At 63.7% G+C, this 16,827-nt stretch overlaps 1 protein-coding gene across 1 annotated transcript; it reads right to left on the reverse strand.

Moving 5' to 3' along the window:
- Positions 1–5,172: 5,172 nt before the first annotated feature.
- On the reverse strand, positions 5,173–14,329 carry FCHO1 (FCH and mu domain containing endocytic adaptor 1). Its single transcript, XM_061356089.1, has 28 exons — positions 14,196–14,329; positions 13,651–13,743; positions 12,977–13,068; positions 12,824–12,898; positions 12,577–12,718; positions 12,341–12,493; positions 12,135–12,239; positions 11,764–11,862; positions 11,587–11,683; positions 11,449–11,493; positions 11,278–11,350; positions 11,178–11,199; positions 11,044–11,098; positions 10,779–10,957; positions 10,671–10,695; positions 10,519–10,581; positions 10,383–10,425; positions 10,179–10,270; positions 9,504–10,079; positions 8,530–8,648; positions 8,334–8,439; positions 8,143–8,254; positions 7,902–8,057; positions 6,980–7,112; positions 6,690–6,889; positions 6,089–6,153; positions 5,844–6,008; positions 5,173–5,408 (listed from the first exon to the last, which is right to left on the reverse strand). Exons 2-28 carry the CDS (start codon positions 13,675–13,677, stop codon positions 5,386–5,388), a joined length of 3,042 nt encoding a protein of 1,013 aa, XP_061212073.1. The 5' UTR covers positions 13,678–13,743; positions 14,196–14,329; the 3' UTR covers positions 5,173–5,385.
- Positions 14,330–16,827: the final 2,498 nt, after the last annotated feature.

Consider the following 16,827-nt stretch of genomic DNA (forward strand, 5'->3'; position numbering starts at 1 on the left):
CCCACCATCACCACATACACACATACACCCCCCCCGTCACCCCATCACCCCCCAACCTCCACCCTGGCTTTTTAAGGACTTGGAAAACTGTTGGAATCAACCTTTTTATTTAATAATAACGGATGCGATGGGTGCACGGGGCGGGGGGGGGGCGGGAGGGGAGCGGCTGCGGAGGACATCCATGGGTCGGGAGGGATGGGGATGATGAAGATGATGATGATGAGGGGCAGTGAGGAGGCATCTCCAGTGTTTACAGAATAGCTTTAACTCCACACACACCCCCCCAAACCCCCCTCCTGGCCATGGTGTGGGGCGGAGGAAGCCCGGCTGTTCTTCCACAGTCCTTCCCAAATAGCAGTATTCAGTGTGCAAAGTGAAATAAACCAGAGAGAAAAGGTCCGGTTGCACTTTTTGAGTTTTTTTAGGACACACGAGGGTTGTCTTTTTATTTTTTTAAAATCCTTCTATTCAAAGCCTTTTTTTTTCTCTCTTTTTTTTTTTTGTTGTTGTCCTCGTTCCTTTTGTACGTAGCCTTTTTTATTATTATTATTTTTGTCACCTCTATAGATTCTATAGATACATATCTATATATATTCTATTGTTGGTTTTGTAATGCAGGTCTTACCTTCTCTTCTGCCAATGTGAAAACTGCCCCAAAAACGTGGGACACGAGGGCAGGGGTCGGGGCCGTGGGGCCTCGCTGGGTGGAGGGATGCAGTGACCGCGCCACGTTGCAGACAGATGCGATCTCCTTTATCTCGTGCTTGGTTTGGTGGGGTTTTGGTTGGTTTGGGGGGGGTTTTTTGTTTGGTTTTGTTTTGGTTTTTTTTTTCAGTTTTTACCTCTTTCTGTATATGTAGGGAATTTATAGCAAAATATCTACTTTATGGAATAAATTTTAAAGACTAAAATATATTTTATTTTAAATAAAAAGAAAATAACGGACCTTTAACCTTCCATGGCTAAAGTACTGATTATATATTTGCTGAGCTGACTTGACGGTTATGAAAATTGTATCAAGAGTTTTATTTTTTGACTTCAAAGCCTTCTTAATAAAGACTTTTTACTATATCCGAAGTCCTGTGCTCACTGGGGTCTCTTCACTTGCCCGCGCCCCTTCCAGCATCCTCAGGACCAGGCTCCCTGCTTGGATTTGGGCCCTCAAATAGCGCAGGGCCTTGCTGCATCCCTGGGTGCTGTCGTCTTTAGGTGGGTAATAAGGAATCTCATAGATATTAGGGAGAAGCTTTGCCCTTTGAGGGTGCTGAGGGGGTGCCCAGAGAAGCTGTGGCTGCCCCATCCCTGGCAGTGCTCAAGGCCAGGTTGGACACAGGGGCTTGGAGATGCTCCAGTGGAAGTGACCCCTGCCTGTGTCATTTTATGGGCTTTAAGGTCCCTTCCAACCCAAACCATTCCATGATTCTATGACCCTTTTGGGAAGCATGAGCCACCAAAGGGCTGTCTGGGTGCCTGTTTTCTCCCCAGCTGGGAGCTCAGCTGATGATGGAGTTCTCCCGTTGTGCCTATGGGCTGCACATGCTGTGATCTGTTAGAGAGCCACATGCTGCTGACAGCCCTGGGGCCATTGGGGATCAATCAGTGGTTGCATTGGGAAGTGGCTTTGTGTATTCCCTGTTGCAGGATTGCACTTGGGGGGGGTTTAGGGGGTGTTCATCGCCCTGCTGCCGGTGTGTGCTGATCCGCTGCAGTGCATCCGTTAGCATAGAATAGTTAGGGTTGGAAAGGACCTTAGGATCATCAAGTTCCAATCCCCCATTGCCAGAGCTGGCACCCTCAGGGATGTGTGGGGACCTGATGCTGGTTGGGAGCAGTTGAGGACCCAGAGGGAGAAGCAGCCCATGGGCAGCAGCACCCATAGGCAGTGAGGACCCGGAGCCAAGGAGCATCAGAGATCACTGGCAGTAGCACCCATGGAAAGCAGCACCTATTACTGTAGGGACTTGGAGCAGGCTGCCCAGGGCAGTGCTGGAATCACCATCCCTTAAAGTGCTCACAAACCACGTAGACGAGGCTCTCGGTGCCATGGGTTAGGGGTGGCCTTGATGACCTCGAAGGTCTTTCCCTACCTGGTTGATTCTGTGGTTCTGTGAGCCACAAACAGCAGCACCCATGGGTGCCATGGGGACCAGTGGGCAGCAGCAGCTCTCAGGACACTGCTGGTGCCATGGCCACAGGTTTTCATCATCACCGGTTTTGGGGTCTCCTACAAAGGAGGGGTCTTTGAGTGCCCTTGGAGTGTCCTGGTGGGGTGGGTGGGAGCCCCAGATGTGGCTCGCAGGATGTCCCAGGTTGGTGCCATTCATGGCCCTGGGAGGCCTTGTGGGGCAGAACAAGGGGTGCAATGGGGCCCTGCGTTTGGGTCTAGGTGCTTGTTAAAGACTGGGGCAGGGAGGGTGGCTCCAGGTGTCTGGGTCATTCCCCACTGGAAGGGATGCAGGGTACCAGATGCAGCATCACAGGGCACGCAGGGACCCACAGCCTGGCAGGCGCAGCACCTTGGCAGGGTGCTCCTCATGGGTTTGGTGCTGCTCCTTGCCCAACTGGCCTGGCTGCTTTTAACCCCTGCAGCCTGCCCCACATTCTCCTCCCTCTGCCCCGGTCCAGCACTGCCTGTCCAGGGCGCTTCTGCTGCGAGCAGGGGGCAGGAGGGGCTCTTGCTTCCTTGCTGGGGATCCAGAATCACCCCTCTGGCTGCAGGGCAGCCCCTCAGCAGGGACCTTTCCCCTGGATGTAACCGGTGGGGTTGGAGGCTGCTGATGAAAGCAGGGCCAGAGGCGCAGCATCCCCTGTGCTGTCACTGAGGTCCCACCCTGTGCTTCAGCCACGTTCCCAACCAGCAGCCAGGATGGGACCGAAGGGCCCATGGACCTGTTTGAGTGCCAGCCTGGGGCTCTATCAGAGGAGAGCGGCTGAGATGAGCTGGATGCGCCTGCAGGGATGCTCTTGTGTGCAGCTGGGATTTCAGACTAAAATCCACGATTGCCTTGCTGGGGAGCTGGACCAAGCACAGTTTTCACCCCCAGAGCGGGAGCAGCAGCTCAGGGAGGGGATCCTGCCCCTCTGCTGTGCTCTGGGGAGACCCCCCCTGCAGCCCTGATCCAGCTCTGGGGCAGCAGCACAAGAGGGACATGGGGCTGTTGGGGAGAGGCCAGAGGAGGCCACGGAGATGCTGCGAGGGCTGGAGCAGCTCTGCTCTGGAGCCAGGCTGAGAGAGCTGGGCTGGGGCAGCCTGGAGAAGAGAAGGCTCCTGAAGGGGAGACCTTAGAGCAGCTCCAGTGCCTAAAGGGGCTGCAGGAAACCTGGAGAGGGGCTTGGGACAAGGGCCTGTAGGGACAGGGCAAGGGGAATGGCTTGAACCTGCCCGAGGGGAGACTGAGCTGAGCTCTTAGGCAGAAGCTCTTCCCTGTGAGGGTGCTGAGGCGCTGGCACAGGGTGCCCAGAGAAGCTGTGGCTGCCCCATCCCTGGCAGTGCTCAAGGCCAGGTTGGACACAGGGGCTTGGAGCAAGCTGCTCCAGTGGAAGGGGTCCCTGCCCGTGGCAGGGGTTGGAGCTGGAGGAGCTTTAAGTTCCCTTCACCCCAACCCATTCACTGATTCTATGATAAAGGCGAGTCGAACGGCATCAGATCCCCACAGAGGTGCCTGACACTGATCGATGTCAGCCCCAGCTCCAGGTCCTGTCAGGAACCCAAACCGCAGCCTTGCTCTCAGCTCTGTCAAGCAGCGGCAGCGAAGTCCCAAGCAGCAGAAGCCTCGGAACGAACCAAACTCTCTGCTGCCCACTCTCGGGCATCCTTGAGCGCGGCTCCTCGCTTTCCCTCCTGCATCTCCATGGGCGATGGTGCCCTCCGGTGCTCCCAGCCAAGGTGGAGGCACTGCGGGATGGATGGACCAAAGCCTATGGGCAGCGACCCCTGCTCCCCCCATTCCTCCCCAGCACCAGGCACACAACGCGGGGATGCTTCAATGGCTGCAGCGATAGCGGAGGGTGCAGCATGAGGGGACCCAGTCCCCATCACCCTCCCCAGGTAATGCCCCCCTGGTTCCCCTTTCCCCCCTCTCCTGCCTGTCGCTGCCCCCATCCGGGTGGGATTTGGGGTTCCAGTAAAGTTCGGTTTGTTTCTTCTTCCTCAGGGCTCCTCTGGCCACAGGAGGGCAGATTTGGGGTAAAACCACGCAGAAATGGGGCCAGGTGCAGGATGCTGGCACTCAGCAATGCCCAGGGTGAGAGCTCAGCATCACTGAAGAGAGGGGTCCCCTTTGTGGTCCTGGGTGCCCGGGTTTGCTGTGAGCAGCCCTGACCCTCAGGGATGGAGCCCCAGGACAGGGGTCCCCTGGGCAGCACACGGGGACCCCAACAAGAGCCCATCAGCACCAAACAGTTCTGGGAGCACTGCAAAGAGCTTGAGCTGCCCCGGTACCTGTCTGCAGAGGCAGCCCGGGGCCACCCTCACCCTGCACCTCCCCTGCAGCCAGGAGCACTGCAGCCCGGTGGCAAAGGGATGTGCTGCTGGGAAACAATCCCTGCCAGGTACCATCTGCCTGTCCCTCCATCCATCCATTTGCCTGTCCACCCATCCCTCCCTCCATCCCTCCATCCATCCATTCCTCCATCCCTCCATCCCTCCCTCCCTCCCTCCACCCATCCCTCCCTCCATCCCTCCATCCATCCCTCCATCCATCCCTCCATCCCTCCATCCATCCCTCCATCCATCCCTCCATCCATCCCTCCATCCCTCCATCCATCCCTCCATCCATCCATCCATCCCTCCATCCATCCCTCCATCCATCCCTCCATCCATCCCTCCATCCATCCCTCCATCCCTCCATCCATCCCTCCCTCCATCCATCCCTCCCTCCCTCCCTCCCTCCCTCCATCCCTCCCTCCATCCCTCCATCCCTCCATCCATCCCTCCCTCCCTCCATCCCTCCCTCCCTCCCTCCCTCCCTCCTTCCCTCCATCCATCCCTCCCTCCATCCACCCACTGCAGATTGGGCAGCAGCACCCCCAGATACAAGCACTCAGCCGAGCACCACCCATTCCCTGCCTCAGTTTCCCGCATCCCAGAGCCCCATTCCCATGGAGCAGCCCAGAGGCCATAGGGATGGGCTCCGGGGTACGACGCAGGTGGGAGCCAAGTGGCAGGGGGGGTTAGAAAATAAAGTGTTTAATAAAAGAGCAGCTCCTGCTCCCGTCACAGCACAGGGGAGGGCGAAGGGGATGCAGTGACAGCCATGGAGCAGGGGGGCCGGAGGGAGATGAGGAGGGAGAGGAGGGGGGCTCCTACAGGGCAGCACCCCCTCCCCAACCGGCCTCCATCCAGTGTTTCACACACAACCAAGGGGGAAGCCCAGGGGGGTCAGCTCAGGACCCCGCCAGATAGATCCCTGTGGAGGAAAAGGGGTGAGAGGCGGCTGCAAAGGGCTGGGGACACGTATCCAGCACAGGGACCATCACTGCCCCATGGCCAGGGCTCAACCTGCACCCTCCTGAGGTGAGCATCGCTATGGGGCATTGCTATGGGGCATCACCCAGTAAGGGGAAAATGGAGCTTGGGGTGGTAGGAAGGGGACCCCATGCACCCCAGGGCCATAGGGAGCAGATAAGAGACCCCAGTGCGCTCTAGAAAAGGGACCCCATCCACCTTGGGAAAGGGACTCCATGCATCCCAGAGCGATGAGGAGCAGGGAAGGGACCCCATGCGCCCCAAAGAGTAAGGAATGAACCCTCTCCTCTGCAAGGAAGGGACCCCATGTACCCTGGGGCCACAGAGGATGAGGAGAGAACCCTGTCCTCCCCCCATTGCTCCCATCCAGCCCTACCTGTAGCAAACCTCTTCTTGACCAGTGACATGCGGTACCCGGCGCCCGCCAGCTCCACCTCAACACCCGACACCGTGCTGCCCTCGCTGCTGAACTGCGCTGCCACGGGGCTGGGCTTACTGGGCCCACAGAGCGGCTCCCAGCTGGCCGAGAGCTGGCCACAGCCTGGGGGGGGCACAGCACAGGGGTTGGGGGGGCTGTGGGGAACGAGCCCGGATCCGGCTCCCAGTCCCCTCTGTCCTCACCTCCCTGCCCCGCAGCGCCGGGCACATCCAGCAGCCTCCAGAGCAGCCTCTTCTCCTCCAGGTTCCTGCCAGGACACAGGAATGGCCCCAAGGCCTCAGACCCCTGATGCGCTCCTGCTTTAACCCTCATCCCACCTCCCTCACCCATCAGCACCCACATCCCAAAGTCCCCAAGCCCCCTGATCCCATCCTGCCTTAACCCTCATTCCCTCCTTCCTCACCCCATCAGCACCCACATCTCAGAGTCCCCAAGTCCCCTTATCCCATCCTGCTTTATCCCTCATTCCCACCTCCCTCACCCATCAGCACCCACATCCCAATGGCCCCAAGCCCCCTGATCCCATCCTGCCTTAACCCTCATTCCCTCCTCCCTCACCCATCAGCACCCACATCCCAATGTCCCCAAGCCCCCTGATCTCATACTGCTTTAGCCCTCATCCCACATCCCTCACCCATCAGCACCCATACCCCAATGATGTCCCCAATCCCATCCTGCCATAACCCTCATCCCACCTCCCTCACCCATCAGCACCCACATCTCCCAGCTCAGGGTCCCCTGTGGGATGCATTTGTGCATCCTTCATCCCCCCCCTGCTCTCACCAGCTGGCCCCGGGCTGCAGCCGCAGGTTGGCCATGGGCTCATCCACGGGCAGCAGGACGTGGACGTTGGCGAGGGGCACGGGCAGCGCCAGTGCAGCCCCGTTGTAGCCGTACTCGATGCTGACCCTCGTGGTACCCGGGGCGCAGTCCCAGTGCACACAGAGCCGCAGCGGCGCCGAACCAGGGCCCAGCCGTGAGAACTGGGGAGACCGGAGGGGGTTCAGGGGGTCAGCGGGACCCTGCTGCCCCCAGGAGCAGGGGACCCGGCTCTGTCCCCTCCAGGGGCTCACCTGGTACTTGAGCAGAGCCACGTTGTAGTAAGAGGCGGTCGGGCTCTGCTCCGCTTGCTTCTGCAGGTGCCCGGTGAGCGCAGCCATGTTCAGCCAGAAGTCCTTGGTGCTGGGATCGCTCTGGGATGGGTCGCTGCCAGGATGGGGTCAGTGAGCACTGGTGCCTGGGCAGCTTGGGAACACAGCACCCGAATACCCCGCTCCCCATTGCTGCATCTACCAGCTCTCAAGGATGCTCAGGACCCCTGGGATCCCTGGTACCCAGCTCCCCATCACTGCATCTATGAGCTCTCAAGGATGCTCAGGACCCCTGGGATCCCTGGTACCCAGCTCCCCATCACTGCATCTACGAGCTCTCAAGGATGCTCAGGACCCCTGGGATCCCTGGTACCCAGCTCCCCATCACTGCATCTACGAGCTCTCAAGGATGCTCAGGACCCCTGGGATCCCTGGTACCCAGCTCCCCATCACTGCATCTATCCACTCCCAAGGATGCTCAGGACCCCTGGGATCGCTGGTACCTAGCTCCTCATTTCTGCATCTACCAGTTGCCAAGGATGCTCAGAACCCCTGGGATCCTTGGTACCCAGCTCCCCACCACTGCATCTTCCAGCTCCCAAGGATGCTCAGACCCTCTGGGAACCCCAAAATCCCAGCTTCCCATCACTGCATCTCCCATGGATGTTCCCAGGAAACCAAGCACCCCGATACACAGCTCCCCATCAGTGTTCATGTCCCCTCCTAGGACACCTGTGCCCCCCTGGCACTCTCTGTACCCCACCACCACCTCCCAGGGTGCCCACTATCCACCAGTACCCAACTACCAGCTCTCCAGCATCCACCACGGTCCCTGCATCCCGGGTACCCCAATACCAGCTGGGGTGTCCCCATCCTGTCGCAGTGCCACCGTGTCCCCAGGTACCTGTAGAGCAGCTCGGCGTTGGGCAGGAACTGCTCGATGGCGCCGGTGTTGAGCAGGCGGAAGCTGAGCACTGGGGGGGCCATGCTCCCACTGAAGACACGGATGATGCCAGCGGGGAAGGACATGGTGAGCTCCCCCGTCACCTTCACCAGGCAGCTGCCGGGGACAGGCCGGGGGTCAGCAATGGGGTGCAGTGCTCAGGGGGGTAACCCTGACCCCCCCCCCCCGGTACCCCCGGTACCTGTCAGCATCTCGCCCCTTGAAGTACGCGTGGACGTACTCCGTGAAGGCAGTGGCCACGGGCAGCGCATCCTGCGAGCCCAGCACCACGGGGCTGGGACCCCGCGACAGCCCTGGGGATGGGGACAGGATCAGAGCTCGGTTGGAACCCCCAAAACCTGTGACACCCCCCCCCGACCCCCCAAAACCCACCGAGCGCCGGCTGGGACACAGCGAAGAAGCCGCGCTCGCCCAGGCTGGCCGGGGCTGAGTGTGAGGGGCCGCAGCTCCAGGAGGGAGAGGGGCTCAGTGAGCGCGACTGCAAGGCAAGACAGCATCGGAGGGGGGGGTGTCTGGGTTTGACCCCCATCATGATGAGGGGGGGGTCCCCACATCCCTGGCCACGCACCAGGTCGCTGTTGCTGCCCGCAGCCGGACCGGCTGCCGGCCTCTTGGTGCGGGAGCGGCGTGGGGGGGCCACGAGTGGGACATCCCGGGGGGCTGCGCTGGGCCAAGTGGGGGCAGCATCTGGGGGGGGTGGGGGAGAAGGGATAAAGAAGTAGGTGGTGATGGGGAGCTGTGTATGGGGGTGCTTTCCTGGGGATAGGTGGGCATCCTTGCGAGCTGGGGATGCAGCAATGGGGAGCTGGGTGCTGGGTACATGGGGGTTTGGGGTTTCCAGGGGGTCTGAGCATCCTTGGGAGCTGGGGATGCAGCAATAGGGAGCTGGGTGCTGGGTACATGTGGGTTTGGGGTTCCCAGGGGGTCTGAGCATCCCTGGGAGCTGGGGGATGCAGTGATGGGGAGCTGGGTGCTGGGTACATGGGGGTTTTGGGGTTCCCAGGGGGTCTGAGCATCCTTGGGAGCTGGGGATGCCATGATGGGAAGCTGGGTACTTGGGCTTTTTGGGGTTCCCAGTAAGTCTGAGCATCCTTGGGAGCTGGGGGATGAAGCAATGGGGAGCTGGGTGCTGGGTACATGGGGGTTTGGGGTTCCCAGGGGGTCTGAGCATACCTGGGAGCTGGGGGATGCAGTGATGGGGAGCTGGGTGCTGGGTACATGGGGGTTTTGGGGTTCCCAGGGGGTCTGAGCATCCCTGGGAGCTGGGGGATGCAGTGATGGGGAGCTGGGTGCTGGGTAAATGGGAGTTTTGGTTTTCCCAGGGGGTCTGAGCATCCTTGGGAGCTGGGGATGCAGTGATGGGGAGCTGGGTGCTGGGGTACCACCATGGCAGAACCTCCCGGGGGGGGTCTATGAGGTCTCAGCCATGCAATGAGTTTGGTCCGGTCTCAGCCCTGTTCTTAAGGTGAGACCCTGGGGGGGGGGGGGGTACGACACAGAGCTAAGGGTAACGGGGGCAGCTCCTGCACCCCCATCACTCACCCGGCTGTGGGGGGGGAGCCACGGCCGCGCTGCCCTCGCTCAGCCCCGACCCCGACCCCGTCCCCGACCCTTGGCAGGTCCATGGCGAGGGGCTGCAGGAGCCCCCCGCGCTGGGCGGCGCCGGGGAGGACGAGGAGGAGGAAGCGGAGTTGGAGGAAGGACGGGGCCGGTCCCCACCGGGGCTGCGGGGCCGGACCCAGGGGAGGGGCTCCCCGAAGGGGTCCGGGGAGGGGGCTTCTCGGGGCCCCGCTCGGCTGCTGCGGCCCCGGGACCCCCGCGCCGCGTCCCCCCATAGCCCCTCTGCTCCGGGGCCGCTGAAGACGGCGAAGCCGGGGGGCTCCGGGAGGCGGCCGCAGGGGCTGCGGGGCCGCGGCAGCGCCGGCGGGGGTGGGGGGGAGCTGCCCTGCTTGGGGAGGGGGCTCTGCGGGGTCCCCGGCTGCGGTGTCCAAGGCCTGGAGTCCGGGGAGGGTCCGGGCGCGGGGTGCGATGGGGAATCCAGCCCCGAGTCCTCCACGTTCTCCGGGGACGAGGAGGAGAAGGGCGAGGATGAGGAGGTGAGGACGTAGGAGCGGGGGGCTGCGGGGAGAACCCCCCCATCCCCAGGGTCAGCGCCAGAGCATCCGAGCCCCGGGGTCTGCCCCATCGCTGCCTCCCCCCCCCCGGCCCGGTCCTCACCCGGGAACTCCTCCGCTTCAAAAGCCGACTCCAGCGGGGGCCCGAAGAGAGCAGAGGGGGGGGCGGCGGCCGGGGGAGCCTTCCCAGGGCCACTGCGCAGGGCACAGAGCGGAGGGGGGCTCAGAGCCCATCCGGACCCCCCCTCAGAGGGGGGATTGGGGGTGGCATCACCCCACAGCGCCCCGCTCACCCCTCACCCTGTACCTGCTCATCTGCGCCGCTGGGCACCCCCTCCCTGCACTGTCACCTATGGGGAGAGGGGACACGGTGGGTGCTGCACAACCAGCGTACCCCAAAACCCAGCACTGCCCCCCCCCCCATAACCCCAGCACAGCCTGACCTGCTGCCAGTGTGCCCTCAGAGTCCACATCGCTCGGGGCTGGGGTCAGAGATGCTGCATGCCCTGCGGAGGGACAGGGACAGGCAGCGTTGGGGGACATGGAGCCAGGGGGGTCCCCTAAACCTGCACCGAGCCCCCGGGGTGGCACTTACGGGATGACTGCCTCTTGACGGTGCCCTGCAAGAGAATGGGGACCCGGCGTCAAGTTGGCCCCAGCAGAGTCCTTGGGGACCCTTCCTGGCATCCCCCCCAAAGCTCACCCCGATGCTGGGGGGCAGGATGAGGTTCCCCACAGTGGCCTTGAGCTGCTCCATGGTGGCCTCAGCGCTGCCGGGTGCCTCCCGGGGCTGCACGGGTTTGATGTGGACGTAGAACTTGCGGGGCTCGTCCTCGTCGTAGTCGGAATCGCTGGAGGAGCAGCCGTGGTTCTCCCCCTCGGCTGGGCCCCCGTTAAGGCAACACCCAGCCCTCAGACACCCCAAAACTGACACCACCACCCCCCCGTCTGCTCCAACACAAGGATACTGCGGGTGACATCGGGGCGCACGGTGAACCCGTCCTCATCCACCTCCGGGCAGCCCTGCGGGGAGATGCTCAGGGAGGTGTTTGCTTCCCAGGGTGGGGAAAGCCAACCCCAGCGTTGGCACGGGGACACTCACCACCTCGGCATCCAGGGATTCCCTAGGGAACAACAGGGATGTTGTGTTAGATCCCGGAGCTGGGAAGGGATGCGGGGATGCTCAGAGAGCGGGATCTTACCCAGCATCACGGTCCCTCTCCTTACGGCTCAACCCAGGGATACGGAAAGCTTTACTACGGCTCCTCTTGGGTCCTGGAGAGGAGTTGGGGGGGGGAAGCACAGAGTGGTGAGCAGCCCCCCCCCAGACCCCACAATCCCCACCATGGGGCTGTGGGCGCAGACGTACTTGCCTTCCAGCGCTGGGGCCAGCCGGTACTCCTCAAAGTCCAGCACCCCTGCAGGCGAGAGCAGGATGAGCCACGAGGACCCTCATATGCAAGGATGGGGAGCATCACCCCGGTGTGAAAGGGGGGACCCCCCCCCCTCACCTGGCCGCTCTCTCCCTGTGCCCTTGCTCTCGGCGAACCTCCGCAGCAGCATCTCGGTGCCGATGTTCTCCACGTTCTGCTTGAACTCCTCATGCACCTGCGAAGGAAGCAGCAGGATGAGGGGGACACAGTAAAAAGGGGGGGACCCCCTTGTTGTTCACCCCTCTGGGGACTCACCTGCCCTATCTGGACATGGGTGTCCTCCACAGAGTGCGAGTAGGAGCCGATGAGACCCTTCATGTGGCGCAGGTGGGCTTCTTCCACCTCTTGGAAGCGCTGGGAGCAGGGATGAGGAAGAGGGGGGGTGTCCCCAGGGGTTCCATGCCCAGGCAATGGGGGTTTAGCCATGGGGACACATCCACAAGGAACAGAATTCCCAGGCAGGGGGGGGCACAACCCAAGGAACGGGGCTCAGCCCCCTGAGAACGGGGCTGGCGTCAACATGAAGAGGGGCTCAGCATGGTTGGCATCACCAGGGCATGGGGGCTCAGTTGGGGTGGCCTGGCCCCATGGAGAGAGGGGTCCCCAAGGCCACCGGTGCCACCCACCATGGCCGAGTCCAGCATCCTCTGCTCGAAGTCGGCGCGGGCAGCGTTATACTTGTCCACCGCCCTGCGCAGCGCCTCGCCGGCCTTCTTGGACTTGAGCTCTGCCTGTGGGATGGGGTGGTGGGAATGAGCATCCCCCCCACTTCCATGGTGGGGAAGGGACCGGGATCCCTATGATGGGGACAGGGACATGGGGCAGGGTCGACCTTGTCGATCTCCTTCTGGCTGGTGCCCTCCTTGCGGAGCCGCTCGTACTCCTGGCACTTGCTGTGGTAGCTCTCCTTGGACTTGGGTAGCAACTGGGCCACCCCATGCAGCATCTGGACAGCCTCCAGCGTCCCCGACACCTCCTCCTTGGACTGGGGAGGGAAACACATAGGGTAGAATGGGGGACAGGGGTTTTGGGGTGCGATGGGGAGGATGGGGGGGGGGGATGCGGTACCTTCTTGTGCACCCGGCCTTGCTCCTCGCCGTAGCGTGAGATCTCCTTGATGAGGTCGTGGAGCTTCTTCATCAGCTCCAAGTGGCAAAGGGCCAGCTTGTCCGAGGAGATGCGGAAAACCTCCCAGAGCGGCGCAAAGGTCCTGGGATCGGGGTGCGGGGAACAAGGATGGGACACACCAGGGCAAGGGTGAGCAGGGTCCCCCCCCTTCTCAACCATCACGGGGTGCTTCAGCCCCCCTGCTCACCCCAGTTGGGTCCCATTGGTGGCCATCTTAGACAGCTTCACCATGGCCTTGGCGTAGTTCTCCTCGATGGTAGCCCTGGGGACAGGAGGTGCTGGGGATGGCACCGGGCGATAGCGGGGACCCCCCCCCCCCTTCACATCACACCCCAGGTACCTCTCACGGACGAAGTCAGCCAGCTCCTTGGTGGAGATCTGCCCGTGCTTCATGTTGTGGTAGAGCACATCGAAGCCGTGGTTCTTCTCGCCCTGGCGGGGGACCAAATCCCACCCAGTGCCCCCCCCCCCGGGATGCTGCCACCGCGGTGCACAACAGGAAGCACCGTTTGGGGCGGAAACAGCACAAACAGGGTGGCCTGACCCCCCCTCACCCCCCCCTAACCCGGGTGCTATTGTGGGTGCTGCCTGCTTGCCCCCCCCACCCCACCCCAATCTAGGTGGTGGGTGCAGGGTGCAGGTGGCCCCACATGGGGAAACTGAGGCAAGGGGAAGGGGGTGATGCAGGAAGATGCCAGACACCGGCAGAGATGAACCAGGAAGCACCAGCCACGCTCTGGCGATGCCAACTTCCCCCCCCCAGTGCTGGGATGGGGATCTCCATGGGGAAAGGGGGGGGTCAGGGACAGCACCATGGCCAGGGGGGGTGGCCCATGGGAACCCATCACCCCCTTCCCTCCCCACAGCAATTAACACACAGCGTTAATGAAGGCGTTGGGCCAAATGGAGGTCATGAACCACCCCCCCCCTCCGAGAGCTGTGGGAAGAGCAGGGGCACCCATAGATGGGGGCACCCATGGTGGGGGGGCACGCATAGGGGGGGTCCAGGCTTACCCAGAAGTGCTCAGTGAAGTAGGACATCTTGGAGGAGGAAAGGGGGGGAGACAGCAGCGTGGGGACCCCCCCCCCAGCTCAGCTCCCGATGCCCTATGGAAACATTGGCTCTTATCAGGATGGGGGGGGGGGCTCGGTGAGGACACCCCCCCCCCCCCGGGCTGTACCCCTGTCCCCAAGGTGTGCAGCGCCCGGGGGGGGGCCGCTGGGGCAGTGCTTGGGCCCGACACCAGATACGCAGCTGAATAATAGATGAGCTGCTGCTGCTGCTGCGTGGTGGCGGCTGCTCCCAATGGCCCCCCCAAAACCAACCCCGCCCCCCCCCCGGCAGCCTCTGTCCCTCACAAACGGGGACCCCCCTTTTGCTGCACCCCAAACGCATTCATCCATGCTGGGGGTCCCACATCGGAGCACCCCCCCTCCCCATCAGGGGACCCCCAAGTTGTGCCCCCCCCGGCCCTGCTCCCCATCAGAGATAAACAGGAAACTCAAAGGCTGGTGCATGGCTGGGGGTTGGTGGGATGGGGGGGACGGACCCCACTCACCGTGGGCTGCTTGGGGGCTCCAGGGCCCCCCCCGATCATCCTTGTCCGCAGGGGGTCTGGGGGGAGGGAAGAGACAAGGAGAGGTGAGGGCACAGCCCCCGGCCCCCCCAGCGCCTCCGCACGGGCTCAGCCACCTGTGTCATGAGTGGGGCGGGCTCAGCGCGGTCCCCGTCCCCCCCCCCCCGGGCAGGATGGAGCAGGAGCGGGGCCGGGAGGGGAGGGGGGGACCCCGGTACCGGACCCCAGCCCGCGTCCGGTCCCGAGCGGCCGCAGCAGCCGCGAACCCCCCCCCCCCCCCCAGGCCAAAGTCCCCGGAGGCGGCAGCGGCCCCGAGCGGAACGGGGGGCACCGGAGGGGGGGACACACGGACACGGGACACTCAGCATCGCCCCGTCCTGCGGCAGGGCCCCCCCCCCCGGACACCCCAATAGGGCAGCCCTTGGGCACCGCAGCGGTGACCTTCACCGGCGGGGGTGCGGGGAGCTGCGGGGGGGCTGGACCCACCCGGGCTGCAGCTACAGGGCAAGGGGGGTGCTCACGGAGCGGGGGGAACCGTGCACCCCGGCACCCCCCGTGCAGGGCGGGCGGGCGGGGGGGGGATGCTCCTTCCAGAATAAGGAGGGAAAGCACCGAGCCCGCAGCACCGGGAGCGGCGATGTGGGGAGGGCAAGGGGGGGGGGGGGGGGGGGAGCCGCACCGTGCACGGAGAAACAAGGGGGGGCACCGGGGCGCGCTACAGCGGGAGCCCCGCACACAGCGCGGGAGGGGTCCGGCCGTAACGGGGCTGCCCCGGGGAGGGGGGGATGCTGCGGGAGCGGGGGGTGCCGCAGCCCGCTCCGGTGCGCGGGGCCGCGGAGGGCGCTGGGAGCTCCCCATGGCGGCTGCGGGGCCGCACTCACCTGCGGGGCTCCCGCCCCGGCCCCGCTCCCGATCCCGCTCCCGCTCCGCCGCCGCCCCGCGCCCGCTCCGAGACGCGCGCTCCGGGACGGGACCGCGCCGGGGGCGGGGGTGGCTCAGGCCACGCCTCCCTCCCGCCGCGCCTCGTCGCGATTGGCCCCCGCGCCCGGCAGCGGTTACCGCAGCCAGCAGCCGCCGCTTCTCATTGGCTGAGCCGCCGCCGCGCCGCGAGAGGGGAGGGGGCTGATTTGCATTTTTAAAGCGGCCGCCGCCCAACAGCGCGGGGTTTTGGGGGGGGGATGCGGGGGATGCGGGGCGGGCCCCGAGACACCGGCACCGGGTGCCGGTGCTGGCCCCATCCCCACGGGGCGCCCGGTGCAGCCGCTCGCACCCCGCAGCCGCCGCGGTGCCGCCGGTGCCACCCCGTGCCTCGCACCCCGCTGAGCTCATGCCCCGGCTCCGGCTGACACCGGGCGCAGCTGCGCGGCCGGGGGCTGCTCCCGGCGGTGGGGACCGGGAACCGGGGAAATCAACCTCAACCCCCCCCCCCCCCCCGGTCCCGAGATGGGAACCGGCCCCGCACCGGGGGAACCGGGGATGGGCGGGCTCCACATTGTCCCTTGTCCTGCGGTGCCGGAGCGGGACGGTGACAGCGGCAGCACCGGGAACAGCCTCGCTCCCCCCCCAGCCTCGGTGCTGCAGCCGCAACCGGCCTCAGTACCAGGGCCCCCCCAACAGCACGGAGCCCCCTCCCCATGGCGCTGCCACGGCCCCACCGGGGAGGTTTTGGGGAAGGGGGGGGCAGTGTTGGGGGTGGGTTTAGGGGTGAGGGTGGGGCTTGGTTCCATGGTCCAAGGTGGGGGTTCAGCCCCATCAGCGGGACACGGGGCCGTGGGACAGCCCCCCCCCCCCCCAGCACCAATGAGGCTCCATCCCCCCCTCCCCGTGCGGGGGCAGCGGCTGCAGCCCCCTCCTCTGCAGGCCGGGGGCGTTTGGATGGGGATGGGGATGCAGTTGTCATGGCAACCCCGCATCCATCCATCCATCCTCAGCGCGCTGGCGCGCCAGCCCTGCTCCAATCCCCCCACCCACATCCCCCCCCTCCCCACAAGCCCCGCATCTCCCCCCTTCAGTCCCACATCCACACCACCCCCCCGGGGCCATGCTCTGCTCCCCCATCCCCTTGCACAGTGCAGGATGCGACCCCACACACCCTCCCAACCAACACCCCCAAACCCTCCTGCAGCACCCCATGGTTCCCCCCTCCCCACAGTCCTAGGGACCCCCCCCCCTGCAGCACAGGAGGCAGCGAGGCCGGAGCTATCCTCTCTTTAATGCTCATTTCAACACATTAACGTGGCGTGCAAGACAGGGAGTGTGCCGGCATCCATGGGAAGGGGTTTGGGGGGGCAGAATTAACACCCCCCCCCCCTTCCAACCCAGCTTCCAGCTAAGAAAGAAATATATAAAGCACTACAGGTGAAACATTCAGTCCCCCCCTTCCCTGAACACACAGGACAATACAATCCAAGGTAAAAGCCCCCAGGGTGGGGGGAGCTACAGATAAATATCCCAAATATCCCATCCCCCCCCCATAGAACCACGTTTGGTTTTTGTTCAAGTTTTTGCTTTTTCTTTCTATTTTTTTTTTTAGCTTTTTCTTAAAAAGTCATTACAAAAAGAAGCCGCCAGGAGCCTCCTATAAAACAGGTTTAGTGTTTGCTCCGGGGGGGGT

The sequence above is a fragment of the Neopsephotus bourkii genome, unplaced genomic scaffold, assembly GCF_033783945.1.
Source record: "Neopsephotus bourkii isolate Nb327-2 ecotype Australia unplaced genomic scaffold, CSIRO-AGI_Nbou_v1 NB_838, whole genome shotgun sequence".
Classification (NCBI taxonomy): Eukaryota; Metazoa; Chordata; class Aves; order Psittaciformes; family Psittacidae; genus Neopsephotus; species Neopsephotus bourkii.